The 20,848-nt window shown below is 46.0% G+C and overlaps 1 protein-coding gene across 11 annotated transcripts in view; it reads right to left on the reverse strand.

Annotated features, from left to right (window-relative positions):
• The window catches only part of CDH13 (cadherin 13), a 1,044,015-nt gene that overhangs the window by 483,776 nt on the left and 539,391 nt on the right, over positions 1 to 20,848 (reverse strand). The window contains exon 6 of one of the 11 annotated variants that reach the window (XM_054709957.1): positions 18,208 to 18,281. The exons of 9 other annotated variants lie outside the window; for them this stretch is intronic. In XM_054709957.1, coding sequence (XP_054565932.1) covers positions 18,249 to 18,281 — 33 coding nt within the window. In that variant the 3' untranslated portion in view covers positions 18,208 to 18,248. Of the gene's footprint in view, positions 1 to 18,207; positions 18,282 to 19,808; positions 19,971 to 20,848 lie in introns of those variants that run through there. One more of the 11 variants, XM_054709959.1, reaches the window with a different exon arrangement.

Here is a 20,848-nt window from a genome sequence, read left to right on the forward strand (position 1 = left end):
TAGAAAGGACTGCTTCCAAGGTAGGCTCTTTGTTGGCATCTGGGAACTCAAATTTTGGGATGGTTCCAGCTATTCCCTACCTAGTGTAAGAGTGGCTCACTATACCTGACCTGTTTTTACAAAAAATACATGGTTTCTGCTGAACACCTGCTTTCTTTCTGGAAGTTTGGAATTTTGCTACATACCAAGCAGAGGGTACCTAGGTGACCAGCTCCCAGTAAAAATTCTGGTCTTCCCAGTAGACATTTACATGTCGTCCTAACCCATTGTTGGGGGAATTAAGCATGTCCTCATGACTCCATTGGGAAAGGACCCTGGAGCTGGTGCCTGGCTTCCTCCGCACTTTACCCAAGGCAGCTTTTCCTGCGCTGACTGTGCTTGGGATCTTTTCACTGTAATAAATCTTAGCCGTGCGTACGGCCATGTGCTGAGTCCATGAATTCTCCTGGAGAATTACCAAAGCTAGAGCTGACCTTGGGGACCCCTGACATGCACAGTATCCATCAATGTTTTGCCAGAAATAGTGCTCTGAAAACACACTTAGGGGAACACTGCTCAATAGCAGAGATTAATTAAGAGAATGTATGTAAGACACAGAGCACAGCTACTGGCAGATAAGATGGGCTCTATAAATACTAGTCATTAATGCTGTTACTCCAGCATTCTTATTAATAATACCATAATTCTGAAAAGATAGGAATCTTCTTTGCCACACCTTTGAATATCAGCCATGTGCGCTGCACCCTGTTTCACACACTGGAACCGATCACTAGATGCTTGTTAAGTGAATTATTGTGCCCTTATTTACAAAGTGCTGTGCCCACACAGTGGAGGCCATTAAAAGCATGCTGTCTCAGCCCCAGAGCTCACACATCGAAAACAAACACTATCAGTAAAGACAGAGCTGCACATGAAAATATAGACAGAAAACTCACTCGACAATAAAAAACAAATGGATGCAGAAAAGAGTGGTCACTGTACTTTCACAAGCAGAAGGCTTGACACTTCAGTCTATTCCTAATTTAGGAGGCAGAGTATGGATGGACTACAGAATTCCCCATTTTCTAGATGTGAATTAGGTGGTCCCATGAAAGCCTTTTCTGCAAAGCTGATAAAACCGAGTGGGAGAAGGTGCCATAGCGAATGAAGAAGGATACACTTAGAACGGTGATGATGCACTTCCAAAATGAAATCTCAATCTAAGCCAGTGGGGTAAGTTGTTTGTTAGATAGATTTCTTGTTCCAGCAAAATTTCACTTTCACTGCAGCGCAGATCTCATAGATGAACTGGCCATAAGCATAATGACCTGAAATTCCAGCTGGCCCAGGACCAGGTTCCACCGATTACTAACCATGTCTTGGGTAAGCTTCTTAACTCCTCAGTGCCTCACTTTCCTCAAGAGTCAAATCAGGGCAATAACAGTACATACCTCACTGGGTTCATATATGAGTAAGAAAAGCTGCCTGTATAGTATCAGGTACATAGCATGTGCTTGAAAATACTGTTTTTGAGGGCGCTTCCACCTGAGCCAGGGAAGATGAGAAAGCAACTCAGCCAGGACAAATGTGCAGGAGGCCTGTGTGTCTGTTTCCCAAGAAAGATGCTGGCAATTGGTTATGTCTCTCTTTCCTGTTGATCAGAAGGCAGCCTCAGAATCTTCTCTAACGTAGGTCTCCACTTAGGACAGAATTGTGTTCCTTAATATTTACACATTGAAGCTTTCACCCCCAATATGAATATATTTGGAGACTTTAAAGGGGTAATTAAGGTTCAATAAGGTCATACGGGGTGGGGCTCTAATCCTATATGATCTGTGTCCTTACAAAAAGAGGAAGAGACACCAGGGACGCACCCATAGCGAAAAGGCCATGTGAGGACACAGTAAGAAGACTGCTGCCTGCAAACCAAGGAGAGAGTCCTCAGGAGAAATCAGACAATCCTTTGATCATGGACTTCTGGCCTCCAGAACTGTGAGAAAATAAATATCTGTGTTTTAAGCCCCAGGCTGTGGTATTTTGCTATGGAGGTCTGAGCTGACTATAACAGGTCCAAGAAGACAGTACCTTAAAATGATCACTTTCTGGACAGTCTCCCAAGCATTGCTACTGTCTCTGGGACAGAGACTTCTGACCAACACTGCCTGGGCCTCTATATCACTCTATAAATTCAGCCCATCCTGACAGGACCTTTTGCCCCTTCCAAACATATCTCATTTAGAAAAACTTGGTTTGGGTTTACATTGGTTGTGAATCAGAACATATCAGAGGAATTTTTGAGCACCAGATGACCAATCTATGTTTCTAATGGTTTCTCCAATGGCATGAGATTCTTCTGGGTCCCCATTCCTCCCAGTCACCCCACCTCAGTAAACGGCAGATCTGCCCTTCCTTCTGGCTCAAGACAAAGTTTCCTAATCACCCTCAATGCCTCTTTCTTTCACACCCTCCATTTAATCCAGTAGCAAATAATGTTGTCTCACTGTACCTGACCTGTTTGCATCATCACCCTTTTAAGTGTATCCTTCAAGACATATCTCACATCCAATGCCTTCTCATCACCTCCACCTTCCACTTTAATCCAAGCTCCACCCTCTCTCACCTGGTTTACTGCTATAGCCTCCTGCCAGCTCTCTGCTTCCACTGCAGCCCCTCATTCTACCTCCCACACCCCTGCCAGAATTCCTGGTGCAGGACATGTCAGAATGCACCCTGCCTCTGCTTACCACCTTCAGTGCCCCCCATTTCACTCAGAAGTCAGAGTGAGTCCATACAAAGCCCAGATGGTCCTGCATGATCTGCCTCCTCCCCCTCCTATCCTCCTTAAACATCAAACTCACTTCTACCCCAGGGCCTATGCACTTGCTGTCAGGGGTGTTAAGAAGGGGTTCACACCCTGGAGCAAAAGAATGGGGGCACCTCAACAGAGGCAGAACAGCTAAAACTATTTCTATAGGGTTTTTCTTGAGCTCCTTCCCAGATAGTGGGGCCCTGTCCATTATAAGACTCTCTTTCCCCAGCTTGGCTACTATTTACCTGTAGTTCTCTTTCCCTCCAGTTATCTGCATAGTTGCCACCCTTCTCTTTCATCAGGACTCTGCTTAAACGTGCCCTGCTCACAGAGGCCAGCCCAGAGCATCATGTATAAAATAAGATAGTGCTCACCCCTTGCTTTCCCCATCCTCCTCACGCTTTTTCATTTTACTCAGGGGATTTTATCATCACCTGCCTGTGTGCCTGCCATAAGTTGCCTGAGAGCAAGACTTAGTGCCTCGAATAGTATCTGACAGGTAGTAGGAGCTGAATAGTCACCTGTCGAATTAATGAGTGTATGAATGAGTGAATGAGTGGGGCGGGTGGTAAAGATAAGTACACTTCACATAAACAAACACAGTCACAGGACTGCAATGATGACATAGCTTTCTGTCTTGGCATGCTGGGAAAGGTTTACAGTTATGTGCAGCTGCGAGAGTTAGCCAGCTGGATGCCCCCGCTTGATGGGTTGCAAAAACAAGACCATCCTCGGGTTATGGTGTTGATGAGAGGCATGCAAATCTAACCATGACAAGTAGATCTTTTGCAGATTAAAAAATATCCATTGCCTGTGGTATCCCTTCTGTGTTTAGAAAGGGCTTTCCCTTCTCCCCTTGTGCATGAGTGGCAAAGCATCCGGCGGTAAAGCACTAACTTCATTTCCTCTTCCCATTCATCTTTTTTATCTCCAACTTGAGGAGCTAACCCTGCGGCTCTCCCTCTGCAGTGATAACTTATAACCGAACTACTGATCTCTCACGTTAATGAAACTTCACTCTATTTCTCTTAAGAATGGCATGGGCAGGGCTGTTAAACAGCCAGTGTGACAAGACTGGCTCTGTATTTGGAGTGGGAGCATTAGCCTCTGACCAGCACTGATTCTTGGCTTCTAAAGTTTCCTTGAGGCAGCAATAGAGATGCTAGCACACACAGGGCATGTTGCCAGGGCTGACTTATCTCTCAGACCTGAATAAATGATTCACACCAGGCCTCAACTCTGCTCTTAGCCCAGAGGTGAGGATGACGGGATAAAGTGTTCTTTGCAACCAAAGTTAGAATGAAAGAAGACTGTCTTCCTCTATGTGGGGCGGATTTCTCTATGACATCGAGACAACTTTATATAGAAAGGAGAAGGAAGCATTCAAAAGGGAATGTTCAGTGCCTTAAAACAGGAATGAAGATTGTTGAGTAAATAGTGTGTCTGAAAGATTTCACTCAACCAGAACCTTCAAGTGGCTGAGATGGCAGAGCCCAAGTTCTTCTCTGCTAGTCCAGCCCAGAACCTACCTAGAACCAGCCTCGGCAAGAAACAAAAACCACTGTGGAGACAGAAACTCACTCACATGTTTTCCCTCGGATTTCAACGCTTATAGAAATCCCATCGCAACCCAGAGCAGTGCAGCTCAAACTTAATGGACCAGCTTATGGTAAAGAACAAGATGCATTCCTTAGTCCCCATCTCATTCTCTAGAGGAGATGAACTTTGTAAGCAGGATTCCAGGGGGAGGAACCACAGTGCAACAGCAAGCTGATAACTCTGACCTTGGAACGCATGGGAAGAAATTCCCACATTCCTCTGCCTCTAGTTATACAGCCCTGAGCACAGTTATTTCACTTCTCTGAGCCTCATTTCCTTAAAGCACCACCCACCACAGATGAATTACCAATATCAAAAGACACAATGATTATTGAAGCAGCTATCAGATGCCCAGTTCTGTGCACATGACATGCAATATCTCATTTCATCTGGACAACAGCTCCAGGAAGTAGGTCCTCACATTGCTCTCTTTTTACAGGTGTGGAAACTAAGGCTCACAGATTAAGCAACTTGCCCCAAATTACACAGCTAGTGAGAGGTAATGCTAATATTAAAACACAGACTTGTGTGATGCTAAGATGGCACTTCATCCGTGACTTCCTAGGTCCGCACTTCCCAAAGCAGTAGCCACCAGCCATGTGAGTATTTAAATGTAACTAAACTTAAATAAAAAAGTCCATTTCCTAGTTGCATTAGTCATAGTCCCAGTGCTCACTAGCCACCGAATCGGACCACCCATCTTGGAAAGTGCAGATACAGAACTCCATTGTGGAAGTTCTATTGGACCACACTGGGCTGGTCCTTCTCTGAAATATAGAGGCTGACTTGTAGGAGGCACTAATGTATGTGAGGCTTAATATGTCCGGATAGAACTGGGGTGGTTCCTCAGCCTGAACCCACTCGGGCAGCTCACAGGTTGTGGAGAAGTTGAAGATCACGCAATTAGGGGATCCACTTTAAGTAGAAGAATAAAAGTCACAGTACAACAATGGGAAAAGGTCTTCAGAAGGGGTCACTACTAATAAAGTGCCTGAATAGCCAGCTCTAGTAGTTCCCTAGTCACTTATTTCTAGGATCAGGCATGCATGAGGGTCACCAGGCTGTGGTCATTAACACATCACCACGGCGTGGGGTCCCGGTCGGCTTTCTGCTGGTATGGCAGACAATGCTCTTCCGCCTTCTCTCAGGGCCACCCTGTGTACTGAACACCTCCCTGGGCTAGAATGTCCTTGAATCCTTGTCAGTCATGGACAAGTTTCCATGCGGCCATGGAGAATGTGCGGGACTCCCCTCGGTTTTCCCCATCCCTCTGCCCTGCCCTTACACCTGGGTTTTCATATCCTGTCACTCTCCCTTCCCTCACTATGTTTTATTTTTCAATGATTTTTAAAAGATTGAGGTAAAATTCACATAGCATAAAATTAACCATTTTAAAGGGAACAATTCAGTGGCATTTGGTGCTTCACCATGTTTTGCAACCACCACCCCTATCTAGTTCCAAATGTTTCCATCATCCTGAAAGGAAACCGTGTACCCATTAGTAGTCCCTCCCCCTACTCCTCTGTCCCTGGCAAGCAGTAACAAGCTTTCTGTCCCTATGAAGTTACCTATTCTGGACATTTCATATCTATGGATTCAGATAATATATAACCTTTTGTGTCTGGCTCCTTGCACTCAGCACACTGTTGTTTTTTGTTTTGTTTTGTTTTGTTTTTTTTGGGGGGGGGGCGTCAGCCACCTTGTAGCATGGATCAGTACGTCATTCCTTTCTATGGCTGGGTAGTATCCCATTGCATGAATAGAACACATATATCTATCTGTTCACCAGTTCATGGGCTCCCTCACCTCTAGATGGGCTGAAACAACCAGAAGTGGGAGGAGTCTGTGTTAGGGGAGGATGTCAGTGCCAAACTGTCTCCACAACCATTTTTCTAGAAAGGCTGACCAGGCACCTCTCAGGAGGGTGGCTGGCACCCAGCAGCCATCTTCATGCTACTTCTTTCTGCTCTTGTTAAATTTTTCTCACCAATGTTATCTAAAGTGTGATTTCTATAATGGTTAATAGCTCTTTAACATTGGAGAACATTGATTAAAAGGTTTGGTTTTTAAAAGCGTGGAATATGTTGGCTTAAACAGGTTTTAAAAATACCTGTTGTGTCCAATGTGCACTGTGAATTTTAAAGAAGCAATTATAGTTTTCGAGGTTTCCCAAATTTTCATTGGTACCCCAATGATCCCAGCATTTTGTGTAAGTGTGTATTGAGGGGCATCTCTCAGTCCTTACGTTTCCCAGAAAGAGTTTGAAAAAGCTATTCTATATTAATATCTATATCATTTTAGGTCCATGTAATTGTGGGGGGAGGAGTCCACACACAGTAGAGATTGGTGCTTCTACAGGGCTTAAAATAGGTATATTTAGAATCACAAGTTAAATATCTTAAGTGCATTTAAATGTCAATTATTTCTGAATTAATCCTTAAGCTATATAAAATGTCATGAGTTTGAATTGCAGTTGACTGATAACAACTCATAACACACTATCCATTTTGAAAATACTTGAATCCTTCAGCTCTTCAAAGCAAGCAAGTTTGAGGATCTCAAAGGCAGAGAGTTATAAGAAAAGTGTCTTTGAGAAATGCACATTCCAGCATATATTCTCAGTACCCTATATAATAAGTGAGGAATATGCTAATTATTCGTTACGCCTTGAGGCATAATGACCAACCTCGAACTGACCAGATCACGCATCTGCAGGAGCGTGGGGCACGGAACTACAAGTGGGTGGCAGAGAGCTACAGGAGGAGGCAGGGCAGCAAGCTATGAGGGGAGGGGCGGGGGAGCTATAGGAGGGCGGGGCAGCAGGCAGAGAGAATATATATATATATATTCTGCTAAAGTGTGCGGTATAGTTGGAAATTGTGTTCTGAATTATATCTACATAATTTTCAATAAAAGTAAACTTGCAGTAAATTATCTAGATCATAAGGTACCAAAGACAAATGGCCTTTGCTGGAATTAGTTTTCCCTCAGGAGTAAGGAAATGGAATTTGTCTTCTGCCAAAAAAAAAAAATTAAAAAAACAACAACACACAAAACACCACACAATAAAAAATGAGCATGGGTGAGCCCTGCTAGAATCCCATTACTGGTGTTTCTCATAATTAAGGAGGGACTCCAGACACGCGGAGCCCTGACAGGCCGAGACCCTGCTGACAGGAAGTCTGGTGGGGAAGCCAGGACCTGGTTCGAGGGGAGGTTCCCACCCGTGAGCACACAGAGCTCCCAGCAGCCCCTCAGGGAGGGTCACTATTCTCATTTACACCAGAGTTTCTTGGCAGCGGCACTATTAGCATTTGGGGCTGGATGGTTCTTTGTGGTGTGGGCTGTCCTGTGACTTGTAGGCTGATTAGGAGCATCCCTGGCCTTGCCGGCCCCTACTGTGTCTCCTGGGGCCAACTCACCCCTCATTGAGAGCTGCTAGGTTACAGTGAGCATTTACATGACTATTTACATGACATGTGACAGAGCCAGGGCGTGAGGCTCCGGAGGGGGAGGCGGTGTTTGTCAGTTGGCTCTTTCATCTACCAGCTATGTAACCAGCTTCATTTCTACACATAAAAATGCACAAAACAATCTCTGCCCTCAGGGTTCTTAATCCCTCATCTCAAATCCCTCACGCCTGGAGCAGGGTGCTGGCATGCTAGTGGGCACTTACATTTGAAGACATTGCCCAGGAAATGCACTTGATCTGAGCCTGACACAGTCGCTGTGTAGTCGGGTGTGGCTGCTGCTGTTTGTGTACTAGTAAGTAGCACTGGGGCAGGAACCTGGAGTTAGAGCTGTCTGGGTCAAGTGCCTAAGTGCTGTCCTCTAAAGTGAAGACCAGTTCAAGGTCAGGGCCAGGCTTGCTGGTGCCTGCCGACTTAGGCTAGGCAAACACTACTCCATTCAGTCCCCTGTCTCTCAGGATGAGGGCCTCAGAACAGGTCACTATTTGGGGCTCACTTTGTGCTAAGTGATGTATCCACAGTAGCTATGAGTCTGAGACCACTCAAACACAGATGAAAATCAAGTATCCAATCATTCTCTGATTCTTACTTGGTCTAAAGAAAATGATGATGACACTTAAGTGAAACGAGGAAAGTGAAAGAGACCTTGACGTCTGTGCTCTGGTAGGAAGACACATGAGAGAGACGGCATACTGCCTCCAGCCCTTGAGAGAGCCACTGAGGGTCCGCTGAGAGTAACTGCTCTAACTATCACCCTATTTGCAGCCAACAGAAGAGGGGAGCGCCTGGCCCAACCTGCTAGCTATGCCATCACCCCAGGTTCCAGGGGTGACTGCATCTGGGGCCAGAGACTAAGACCACCTGTAACTTACCTGCTGTGTGACTTTGCATAACTACTCTGTGCCTACCTCTTCTTCTATAGAAGGTGGTGTGGTGATAGGTAGAATAATGGCTCCCAAAGATGTCTACACCCTAACGCCTAGAACCTGTGAATACTTTAGGTCGCAGACAAAAAGAAATCAACGTTTCAGATAGAATTAAGGTTCTAATCAGCAGACTTTAAAATAATGGGATTATCCTGGGTTATCCAGGTGGGTCCCATGTAATCATAGAGTCCTTAAAAGTTAGGGGGAGAAGGGTGTGGAGGAAAAACCAGCACGATGTCAGTGTCTGTCTGTGCCCGCATTACTTCTGGCTTTGAAGACAGAAAGAGACCCAGCAAAGCACGTGGGTGGCTCGAGATGCTGGAAAAGGCCTCCAGAAGGAATCAGCCCTGCCTGTTGATGCTTGGATTTTAGCCCAGTGCGGCTTGCACTTGACTTCTGACCTCCAGAACTGTGAGATAACAAAATTGTGTTGTTTTAAGCCACACGTTTGTGATAATTTGCTATGGCAGAAATGGGGAACTATAATAGAGGCACCTAACTCATTGAGTCAATGTAAGAACTAGTGAGATACTGTTTATACGGGCTGAGCAAAGCCCACAAAGCATCACCATTATGTTTTGTTATTGTATTACTCAGCGTCAGAGTCAGGTGTAGCCCCAGGCAGCTCAGGCCTGCAGTCAGCTTGCTGAGCATTGCTCTGAAGGGGGAAATGCCAGGGAAAGGAAAGGACAATAAATTTCACTTTGTACGCTACACCTGCAAAGTCATTCGCCCTTTGCAAAGCCTTTCTGAACCTCTGTTCCATTTAAGCGGTGTGCGGATGAACTCCGGAACGTGCTCACAGCCAGCCTCCCTGACAATGCCCTGGGGAGCCTGTTCCTGAATGCAGTGAGCTCACCTCTGGGCCTGATGGCATGGCCATCATATAAGGGAGACACACATTTAGCCTCTCCTCTGAAATCTCCATAAAAGGGAAATTTATACGCTTCCTTTTGGGACTATGATCTCAAAAACTCTCAAAATCACTTTATCAATTCCCGAGGGATGTGAGGGCCTATCTAGTCCAGAGGTCTGCACACTTTTTCTGTCAAGTGGCAGAGAGTAAATTCTTCTGCCTTTGAGGGCCATCCCCTGTTGCAGCTCTCCAACTCTGCTGGTGTAGTGTGCAGAGTTCATGATGAGGCCCTGCATTAAAAAGTCAAAAGGAATAGGAAATGTATTCATAATTAATTGTGAAATGCCAGTCACCCAGTTTCCTGAGCTTTTGCAAGCAGCTGGCCAAGACCTCCACTGCAGACCTACCACCTTTACCTGTGCTCCCACCAAAGAGTTAATGGCCAAGGGAATGTGCCCCCCAAGCCAGGAGGGCGTGACCCACTTCCAAAGAGCACAGAGTTCTCCTCCTGACTTACTGTCTAACATGGCCATCCTGGTCCCATTAAGCCTTTTAAGAAGATTAGCCCTCACTTAATGAGGTGCATTCTCTCGGTGGGCTTCCACTCAGCCTGCCTTCAGGGTGCCTGGTCTGACACATGGAACAAGGTTCAGTTTGGCCCCGTTGCAGGCAGGGAATAAGCATCCACAAGCAAGGAGACACAATTAAGTCCTTTTCACAGCCCTCTCCAGCAAGGTACCAGAAAAGATGGCCTTTGCTTAAAAGAGCCCATTATGCAAACTTCTGAACTTTGAGAAGAAAAAATAATAATATGGGGACGATCTTTTGGCACCAAATGCCTTACTGCGAGAAAAAGATAAGCCTTTTTCATAATAAACTTCTTAAAACAGATGCCAATCCAACGAATCAACAGCTAACAGCTCTGGCCAACTGTGTTTAATAAATAATTTTGAGATAGCCCACTGATAAACCCTTAAAGAAAGAGCTAAAAGCTTGGAATTTTAACAGAAAATGTTCATTTGGCCTGTAGATTGAGCCTCCCTACCGGCCCACCCCCGGTAGGGGTTCAGAATGAAAGGTTTGCTGGTTACTCTGTCCAGGAGGCACTTTAAGACTGAGCTTGGGGAAGGCGGGCCTTTATCTTTTCTCTCTTTCCCTCAGTGCCTGGCAGGTAGTGGGGTCTCAACAAATGAATACGTTTTTGAATTAATTTCTATTCCATGGCAATTTGAATGTTATTGTTGATGTGCTCAAACAAATCTTATCTTCCTGCAATGCAAATTGAATATCATTCCTTTGCTGAAAACCCTCCCAGGCTTCCTTAGAATAAAGTCCAAACTCCTTACCCTAACTCTACAAGGCCTGGTAGTGCCTGGCCCCCTAATTTTTCATCTCACCCCAAAGTACATTTTATATCTTCACTGTGAGTTTGGATTTACCTCCCGTGGCTTTCTTGGCGAGAATGGCATTTATCTGATATGTGCCACTCTGGCTTTCAAAACCCAGAGACAGGACTCCCTACCTTGACCTCAGTTGTCTGCTGGCAACCGGGACAGGCTGTGCAAAACCCAAATCTGATCACATCACTCTTCAGCCTAAAATCCTGTAAGGTCACCAGAGGGGTATCATGTCTGCGCTCATTGCTTAGCACATGCGTCCCGCTTCCTCGCTGGTGGAATTCACTTCCTGTCTCCTGCAGGAGCCCCTCTCAGCCACTTCTCTGGGTTGTCTCAGGCTCCTTAGTCTGTTCCTCCTTCCCAGAACCCTCCAGCCCCAGCCACCTCCCTCTCACCTGGTGAACTCCTCCTCCTCCCTAGGACACTGCTGCCCAATCCACCTCCCTGCCACCTGGCGAACTCCTCCTCATTCCTGAGCGCTTGCTTTGATGCCTTATCCTCTGGAAGGCTGCTTCTGGGCCTGCCCTGTCCCTTGGGGGTGTAGCTGTCTTCTCACAAATCCTTCTCCCCAGCTAGGTCATGAACTTTACAAGGACAGGGACGGCATCTCTTGCTGCAGTGCCCCAGAAACGAACACAGACCTTTTGTCCATTTAAGCCAGACAAGTGTTTAAGTAAGTCATGCCGTCATCTTGTCAGATCCTCGAAGAGGCCAGGCCTGTCTGGTGCCTGCAGCATGGCACCTGGGTCTGTCCTGTGCTCACTGGAGGACACTGAGCAACACTTCTGGCCTTGACCCACTCGATGCCAGTAGCACCACTCCCCCCAGTGTGACAACCAAAAATGTCTCCAGACATTGCCAGATGTCCCCTGGAAGGCACATCACCCCACTGACAAGCCCTGATGCCAGGGGTCCCTGAGAGGGAAGAGACAGCATTCCTGTCTTCAGACTTCCCATCAGGTCTGCTTCCAAATGTCATCACTCAGCAAGGCCGGCCTGGACCACGCAGCCCCTCCTGTCACTCTGTATTTTTATTTCTAGCACTTATAACCGCCTGACACATTATACTCACTAATGTCTGTTACTGACAGAGTTCCATGAAGCAGTAACTTGGTGACTCTTCACTGTTTTATCCCCTGCGCCCTGAAATGTAGCTGGCACGAGTCAGGCACCCCCTCAGCATCTGCTGAATCAATCAGTCTGGTGGTTGACTAAATCCCACTTGATAGGGTTGCTGGGTGTGTGCTGACCCTGAAGCGTATGGCTCCTTTGGTGGCCCCAAGTTGCCTCTCTGTAAGTGTGGCCCCATTTCCCTCAGTTCCCTCAGCTGGTAAAGTGTGTGCTCCTCCATGCTTGACTATTTATCCTGGAACTTTGCGTACAGATTCTCCCAGCTTCAAATCTATAGAGATGAAGCGATCTGCTCTGGTTAAACATTAAGCAGTGGGCTGGCCAGAACTGAGATGGGTGACCCTTCCTCAGCAGCTCCCCAGCCTCAGATGAGGACATTGGTCCATTTGTTTTTATATCCCACCACAGGGCCTCAGGGCTCTGACCTGCTCAAGAGGAGTTCAGTCCCCATTAGGACATTATTCCTCAGGTATCTGGTCCACGTCAGCTTCTCCCCTCCACCCCCTTGTCTAGGCCACTCAAAGAGCTTCACCATGGTGACCCACCCTAGTTACCAAACCTTCTCTTGCCAAAGTGCTGCAGGCATCTCTGGATGGGGAGGGGGCTTGTTTTCCAACTGCATCAACCTTTGACACTTTGCCTCACCGCCCTAGTGCTTGAACCTAGAATCTTACCTGGTCTTTGGTAATTGGTTTAATGAGCTTCTGGTCTTCACATCCAACTTTACATAAATTTTATCTCATAAAATTTTTTTCATCATTTTCTGACCTCAAACCCCAGAGTGTCAACCCCACAAGAGGAGGAGGACAGCCTCTTTCTATCTTTGCTTTTGCGCCCCTCTCCTTCTGGTCTATGCCCCAAACAAACTCCTCCTTCCCTTCCCTGCTCTTTTCTTACCAAGTGAAAAAAATCTTGATGCCTATTGATGAGTACAAAGAGATGAGGAGTGAGTGCTGGGGGCTAGGATCTGTGCTTGCAGGTTCTAGTCCCAGAGGGTTTGGCCATAATACCCATTATTATGGGATAGCAAAAATATCAGCAATGTATTTTCAGTAGTTATTTGTAAATTCAGAGGGTTAGATAAATGCATCTAAAAGCTCTTGCAGTTCTGATGTATTGTGATTCTTCAGCACCTTGGAGAAAAAATTCCACCAAGTCATTTGGAAAAAAATGATGAAGCAGATTTATTTGGTTGTAGTAAGAACACTAAAGCAAAAATAAAGGGAAAGCTGACCATCATACGTTTATTCACTCCATGAACATGTGGTAGGTCCAGCCTGTGGCCAGGTGCCTTGGATGCAAGGCCCAGTGCCAGGAGGACAAAGTCGAGAGAGGGACACAGGTTCTTCCACCTGCCAACATTCAAGTTAAACCTCTTGTAAGCTAATGACGTTTAGAAAAATATGTCACCATCAACCTGAGTGAGGAAGCAGCTTTGCTTAGTGGACCAAGTAAATAATCAGCCAGGAGCACCTCGGTGCTAATACAGGCATGTGGCTGCCTCGGCGACATCGCTGAACTTCATGCCTCAGTTTTACCAGCTGCACCTGGCAGATAAGGCCAGGCTGCTAAATGCAGTGCTGGCAAATGTGGGGAACCCAACTGGAAAGAGTATGATGGAGATGCTCGGGGGCACTGGGATGGGGAGAGACTGCAGCCAAACGCCGAATTATTGTTTTCTGAAGTGAGTCAGAAGACAGTTTGTTCATTTATTTATCAAATTCTGTTTCTCCACATTTCAATTTTTAAGAGCTTGTGTCAAAAGAGACATCGGAAAGTAGTTAACGTCAGACATTTGCTTAGATTCAAGCAGTTGATTGAGGGGAAATAAGATCTTTGATTTTCTATTAAGTGTTAGAAACTCCTGTGTGTATTAGGTTGATGTTGTCCCCATTCCCAGCTATGAATAAATTGCACAGATGGGTTCTATTAACTCATGGTTCTCAAACTTGGCTTCACAGCGGAAACACCTGGAGAGTTTCAGAAACATGCTGATGCCTGGTCCCACTCCAAGACACTCTAATTTAAGGTGTGGAGAGCAAGTTGGCCATCAGGGGCTTTAAAATCTCCCAGATGATTTCATCATGCAGCAAAGTTTGAGAACCATAAATAACTTACTTATAATATAACTAGAGGCCCAGTACATGAAATTCATGCATGGGTATGGTCCCTAGGCCTGGTCAGCGATCAGGGCCAATCAGGTTCCTCCTCCTTCCCTTGCCACTGGCACACCACCACCACATGGTTCCCTCCCCCTCCCCCCTGCCTTCCCGCCTCCTCCTTCCCTCGCTCCCTCAGCGCCCCACCACAGCAGCTGGTTGCCCGCCATGTTCTACGCCCCCCACCCTGATGGTCAGCACACATCATAGCAAGTGATTGAACTCCTTCCTGTCCTCCAGGTCCAACTCCCGAGGGGACACTTTGCATATTAGCCTTTTATATAGAGAGATAAGGCAGAATATAATCTAATAAGGCGGAAGAGGGGTTCTCCTGTCCCCAGGCCAGCCTCCTCCTATCAGGAACCCTGTCCCTTGTACCAGCTCAGATCTTTTGAAGACACTTTTATCTTCAGCCTAAAAGCTTGGTTTCTGAGAAGTCAGCAAACTCTCAGTCACTGGCATTCAACAGTCATCCAAAGTCTAGACAGGAAGGAGCAAAGCAGCCAGGGACAAAGGTGCCTGGCTCTCAGGAGCCATTAACGAAACAAAAACAAAGACAGTTTTGAAGAAATGGATTGGACATAGAGGGCTTTCAAATGGTGTACGGAACACATTTGGGCTGTAATGGAATCGGTTCAGAGGCTACTCTCACTGAGGCAAATTATTGAATCAAGCTGGCTGCAGTGATGTTAACACGTAAGAGCCTGTTTTAGACCCAGGGTTCTCAAATGTCAGGTAGCATCGGAACCACCTGGGAGGCTTGTGAACACCCAGAATGGGGGCCCGAGTTTCTTATCCAGCAGGTCTGAGGTGGGGGCCCGAGAATGGGCATTTCTAACAAGTTCCCAGATTCTGATGCTGGCGTGGGGGTTTAGATGATTTCTTTCTACAAAGTGACATCTGGTGCGACTAACAGCTCACCGTGTGACTGCTGGCTCATTCCCAGAAGCTGCTTTCACCTCCATTTCGCCTGCAGGAGCTCCTGTCTGAGGTGAGGGCTCCCGATTCCAGCACACTCAGTGGCTGCCCTGGGCGCTACCCTTCCGCACCAAATTACTAACCACAGCAGCACAGGGACGACACGGCCATCTCACTCTCATTCTAAAGATGGGAACACAGAGGCTGAGAATTGAGGAACTCGCCAAAGGTGACACAGTGTTAGGGCAGACCATGAAGCGACCGATATTCACCCTTTTTTCACTTTCATAGGTTTCTCTGATGGGAGAGTCGAGATTCTAACCTCAGTAGGTCAGATTCCAAAGCCTGATCTTTACCCCAAGTTCTGTGTCTCCTCCCAGTCAGGGCTCTTTCCTGGGCCATGTGTGTTATTACCTGATGGGACCATGATATTATTGGAAATTAAGATCATAGGTGTGAAGCCACCCTCTCCTAAGCACGGACTGGTTACCTGCCCTCAGGCGGCCATGCCTATCACTGAGAGCCTCTCAAAGTGAAATTGTACTGATGACATGGCGATGCAGGTGATGACAACACCCACCCCAGGCCCCTTGCGGGCTCAGCGAGAGTCTATCACATGAGTTTCCGTGCCAACATCTTACATGAGCTTGGAGATGGAAATGGGAGACAATAGCAGCTCTGCTTTGGGGATCGGAGGTTCTGTAAAGCAAGGTGTCAGAGTCACCCAACCCTCTGGACAGCCAAGGCAGGGTTGCCACCACCCATTTCCGACTGCCTTAGGAGCAGAGTTCAATGGGAGGGGGCAGCAGTCAGGGCTCCTCTAGAACAGTGATTCTCAGCTGGGCCATTGTGCCCTGTGGAACAACTGGCAACATCTAGAGATGTTTTTTATTGCCAAGACTGAAATGGGGATGCTATTTGCATCTAGAGGCCAGTTGTGCTTCTAAACACCATGCAACACACAGGCCAGACCCCCTACCACAGAATTACCCAGCCCAAAGTGTTGATAAGGCTGAGGCTAGGAACCCTGCACCAGAACAGTATCACGTATGGCTGGGTAGTTCCTGTAGCACCATCGTTTCTAGTTGTGTTACTCATGAGCCAGGTTTGGGGGTCCTTCTGCCAATTCTATAAGCTACCTGTACCCTTTCATAACTCCTTTTCTTTGTATATTAGTTGAGAGGATTTTGTTGACTACCACCAAGAATCCCAACTAAGGAAGATGGCCGGGGGGGAGACCAGGTTAGAAGATGGAGAGGATGCAGCTTATCTCTACTGCAAGGGCTGGGGGGCTTCCCAAGCACAGCTCCATCAAGGTGATGCCTTCATTGTCCACGTGCAACATGGAAATTATTGTATCTAGGTTAGTCACCTAAGTAACTCTCTAATCGGGGTCAATCTGCATCTCCCAATTGTCTTAAAATTCCTAACATTATGGTTCATGTATTTCTGCACGACAGCAGCATTTTTCACCTTGATTGTATTTTCTGCCTAATTGTCTTGGAGCCGCATATGGGTTAGAATTAGGGCAGAGCCATATGAGTGAAAAAACACACAACAACACAGAAGCAATAATACCCTCTGTCTGCCAGGTGTAACACTCTTAACCACAAAGTCAAAACTTGTGCAAAAAAATGGCTCAAATGAGAGCAAACTGTATCTCAGAAAATTTTAACAAATATTCAGAAGGAAGCAATGAAATCCTGCTGTTGTTCTGAAGCCAAGAACACAGGTGGCTCCAGTTACCAGTTCTGTAATTGAGAATGATAACAGAATCAAGATCATTTTATGAACATTAAATGAGATGATCATTAGGTATTCAGCATGGAGCCTTGGCACATTGTAAATGTTCAATAAATGTTAACACCAACATTAATAACAATAATATATCTTGGGAACCACTTTGGCCCTCAGCTAACGTAGTGGCCAAGACAAGACTATAAACCATTTCACAGGTTTATTTATGTAGAACTCTTAAGAGTTCTTAGGCACTTAATAGGTGCTCAATAAATGTTATTTTTCCCTCTCCTTTCAAGAGCTCCTTTCTTCTCCCACCCAACTCTGACATTCCCAGCTCTCTATACGTCTCTCCCCTTGGATAACAGCTCAGGGTGAAGGTCTCCTGCCCATGACTCCTGCCCACTCCCAGGCCCTGCTTCCAGATTACCTCTTGCCCCTGCTGAGCCCAGCCAGACCTTCTGCCACCTGCCTAACAGACTGTCTCCCATCCCACTGCTGTCCTCCCATCTTGATAAATTTGCAGGCAACAGATTATAGTCACAGTATGAGGGAATCATTACCACCTGCTAATATTTTTATAGAATTTCATAAACTTGGTCATTCATGAATCCTTTACAGTACTTTATTCCAATGAAGAGTTCACAAATCACTCAAATGCTGGCAAAATGCATAATAATGAGTAATATTTCAGGAGGCTTTGCATTAACATGTCAGCTTCCAATACTGCAAGAGCTAAATTATTTTGCCAGGTGCCACTTCAGGTCAGAAGCTTGGAAAGCCCTTTGGGGAGCTGGGGTGGGGAGACGGGGCAGGTAGCATTCGGTCATGGAAAATAATGGTATTTGAAAAGAAATAGATCACTTAGCCAGTGAACCCCTCTTCCCAGCTCCAGTAAGTGGAGGTCCTGGGAAAGAGGCCTGGGAATTTGCAGAGTTTAGTTGAGGATAAAATAAGATGTGTTTCTTAGTGATTGAAAATGCAGGGCTTCAGAGGTGGAGAGAAACGGACATGGATCCCAGACTCAATACACACCAGCTGGGAGACCTTGAAAAAGTTATTTGTTATTTGCTTATCCATAAAATGGGGTTACCATCTACTTCTTAAGTCTCTTGTGGGAAATGGATCAAATAAGAGAACGTATATGAAGTGTTTAGCACAGTATCAGCCATGCAGCGTTCAATGAACAGCAGCTTTAATGAGGATACACGAGGGGGCCTAGGACAAATTTCTCCCAGATTACTTCTCGCCGTGCAGTTCCCTCGGCTTAGTTCAGAGGCTCTCTTGTTGGAGTTGGGACCTGTTAACACAATCGCAAGGCCTTGCACGTGAGCGGCATTTTACTTTAAAATAAGCAACATTGGAGCAATTACAATGGCAACCCACTGGCCCACATGCTCTCTGCTTGTTAAACTTGCAAGAGAGGAAACTAAAATGTAGAAATTCAATTCAGTTCTTTGAAGAAGCATGTTTGCTACCAACCACAATGACCACCACGCACACGTTGGATCTCACTGTACCACTAAGATAGTAAATTATTTCTAAACAGGCACCTGGAATGGACCATAATTGCAGCATTCTTATGCTCAAAGTATATTAACCAGAGAGTAACGTGGTTCTCATTAGATCTAGAAATAGGAGAACCAAGCATAGAGCAATAGGGGACGTGCCCCAGCAAGGACCTGAAGAAAACAGAACAAAGACTGAATAAAGAGTGAGAGGTGGGCGGTGTGGCATTGGAACTGGGCTCTTGTGAGGCTAGTGAGGAGTGGCTCAGGACCAGCTGCAGTGTGGCCATCAACACCCTGGTGCTCTCCCACCAGGCACCAGCGGCCTCCCCTGGGCAGGTGCTGCTCCGCTGCAGGTAAACAGGCCACACAATGAGCAAGGCCTGGCTTCCTGGCGTATCGCCTGCACACACTGAGGAGAAATTTAAATCAGTGCACTTTGAAACAAAGCCTAGGCACTAAAATTAAAGCCACAGGGCAGCAGGGGTGTCTTGTTTCCCAGCATATTCCCCTACCACCTTGGAGGGTGCTCCTCACCCTATAGATACTCAATAAAAGGTATGTAGACAGAATAAATGGATCAATCAATACATTATGAAACTGTCAAAAAAAAACACACCACGATTACTCAAGGAAAGTCCATACATGAAACAGGCAGACTGGGCTACCACTCAGAGTCCTCGGAGTTTTCCTTTACCTTCCTTTGCCTTTCACAGACAGCATTAGCCTCTCACCCATCTAGTAAGATTAGACAGTGCTTACTATGTTTCTGGTACTGTTCTCAATGCTTACCATTAAAATCTTATGAGATCAGTATTATTATTCCCATTTTACAGATGAGAAAGTTGAGGCAGACACCCTGCCCTCGTTCCTACAGCTAGTCCACAACAGCCATGATTTGAATGCAGCCAATGTGGCTGCATGCAAAATTGTATTTTTAACTGCTATGATATTATATGGCTTCACTTTAATGAAGAATATGAGAAGTTCCAAGCTTGAGATTAGGTTCCATTTTACCAGCTGATTAACAATTACTAGTTAATAAAAACTAATAATTTCATCTTTTACCATCCTTAGAGGTGCTAGTACTATCCCCACTTTATGGATGAGAGTCACAAGATCAGAGAGGGTAAGTGGATTGTCCAAGATCACACACCTCAGTAAGCAGCCATGCTGAGACTTGAGCAACAATTTTCTGACCCCAGGGCCCTTGTTATTAATCACTATTATCACCTAGATATTGCTTAGATAAAAATAAAATCACCTAAATTTAAAAAAGTGCTGTGGCTTTTATTCAATCCTCTCCCCACGCCTTTGTGAACATTAGAAAGAGGAGGCCTTCTTCTGTAGACACGCCCGTACCGCAGTGCAGCTCTTGGTTAGTGAGCCACGGGCTGGGTCAGGCCTTTCTCATTCCTCAGCCATCCCCGTTGTGCAGTGAAAGCCCTGCACAGGCACAGCTGACAGCCACACATTCAGCACTGTGAAGGACAGAGGAATGGGACCCATCATGATTCAGAAATTCTCCTTACAGAACTCTTTAACTGGCATCTTTGGCACCATCCAAGCCAAGTACTTTCTCATCACTCCCTATCAATCCTTGAGTGTTGGCGTTGGGAGTTCTTTTCCCTGCCCTGTGACTGCCCCACAGGGACTTCCTCACTCTCTGTGGAGACCAAGGTCACGGCCCCCTAAGGAGATGTCCACACTGAGGCGGGCCCTGGCCTACGGTGCCCAGAAGCCTCTCTCTGAGTGTGGAAGGACTCCCAAAAGGGGGGCTTTAATATTTAAAACACTTGGATCCCACCAACATCAGACAGTCATGGATGCATCCAAACTCTTGCTCAGCTCTTCAAACAGCTCCTGTGGTTTCACCCCCAAACGGCATCTTTCACCCTCTCATTCACCAGTTCTCATCCTTGGCAACGAGCCTTTCCCACTTCCTCTGGTTCACACTTGGCCTAGTTCAGGCTACAGAACATTCCCAACAAGATCTTTATTGCTTACCTTGTACCCCTTTAATCCACAGGGAGCTCTTGAGATCCAGTTTCATCTAGGAATTTATCTCTGATACTTAAAAGAGGGCCCACCAATGCTATGATGTTTGGTTCATGTCAGGACAGAAGGTAGTAGATGTCAACCTTCTCATGGTTGAAGGCTGGAAACTGACATTAAAAACTTGTGGAATTAACTAAAGCATTAAAAAATTCCAGGAAAAAAAAACTAATAAGGCAGCTATGACTTATTGCTATGAGCTTGGCTAAACATTTACAAAATAATTTTATTTTATCTTCTACAGTCCTTAGAGGTGACAGTACTATCCTCTGTGGATGAGTATGAAAAGATCAGAATGGGAAGT

This window comes from Eptesicus fuscus, chromosome 21 (genome assembly GCF_027574615.1).
Source record: "Eptesicus fuscus isolate TK198812 chromosome 21, DD_ASM_mEF_20220401, whole genome shotgun sequence".
NCBI classification, from domain to species: domain Eukaryota; kingdom Metazoa; phylum Chordata; class Mammalia; order Chiroptera; family Vespertilionidae; genus Eptesicus; species Eptesicus fuscus.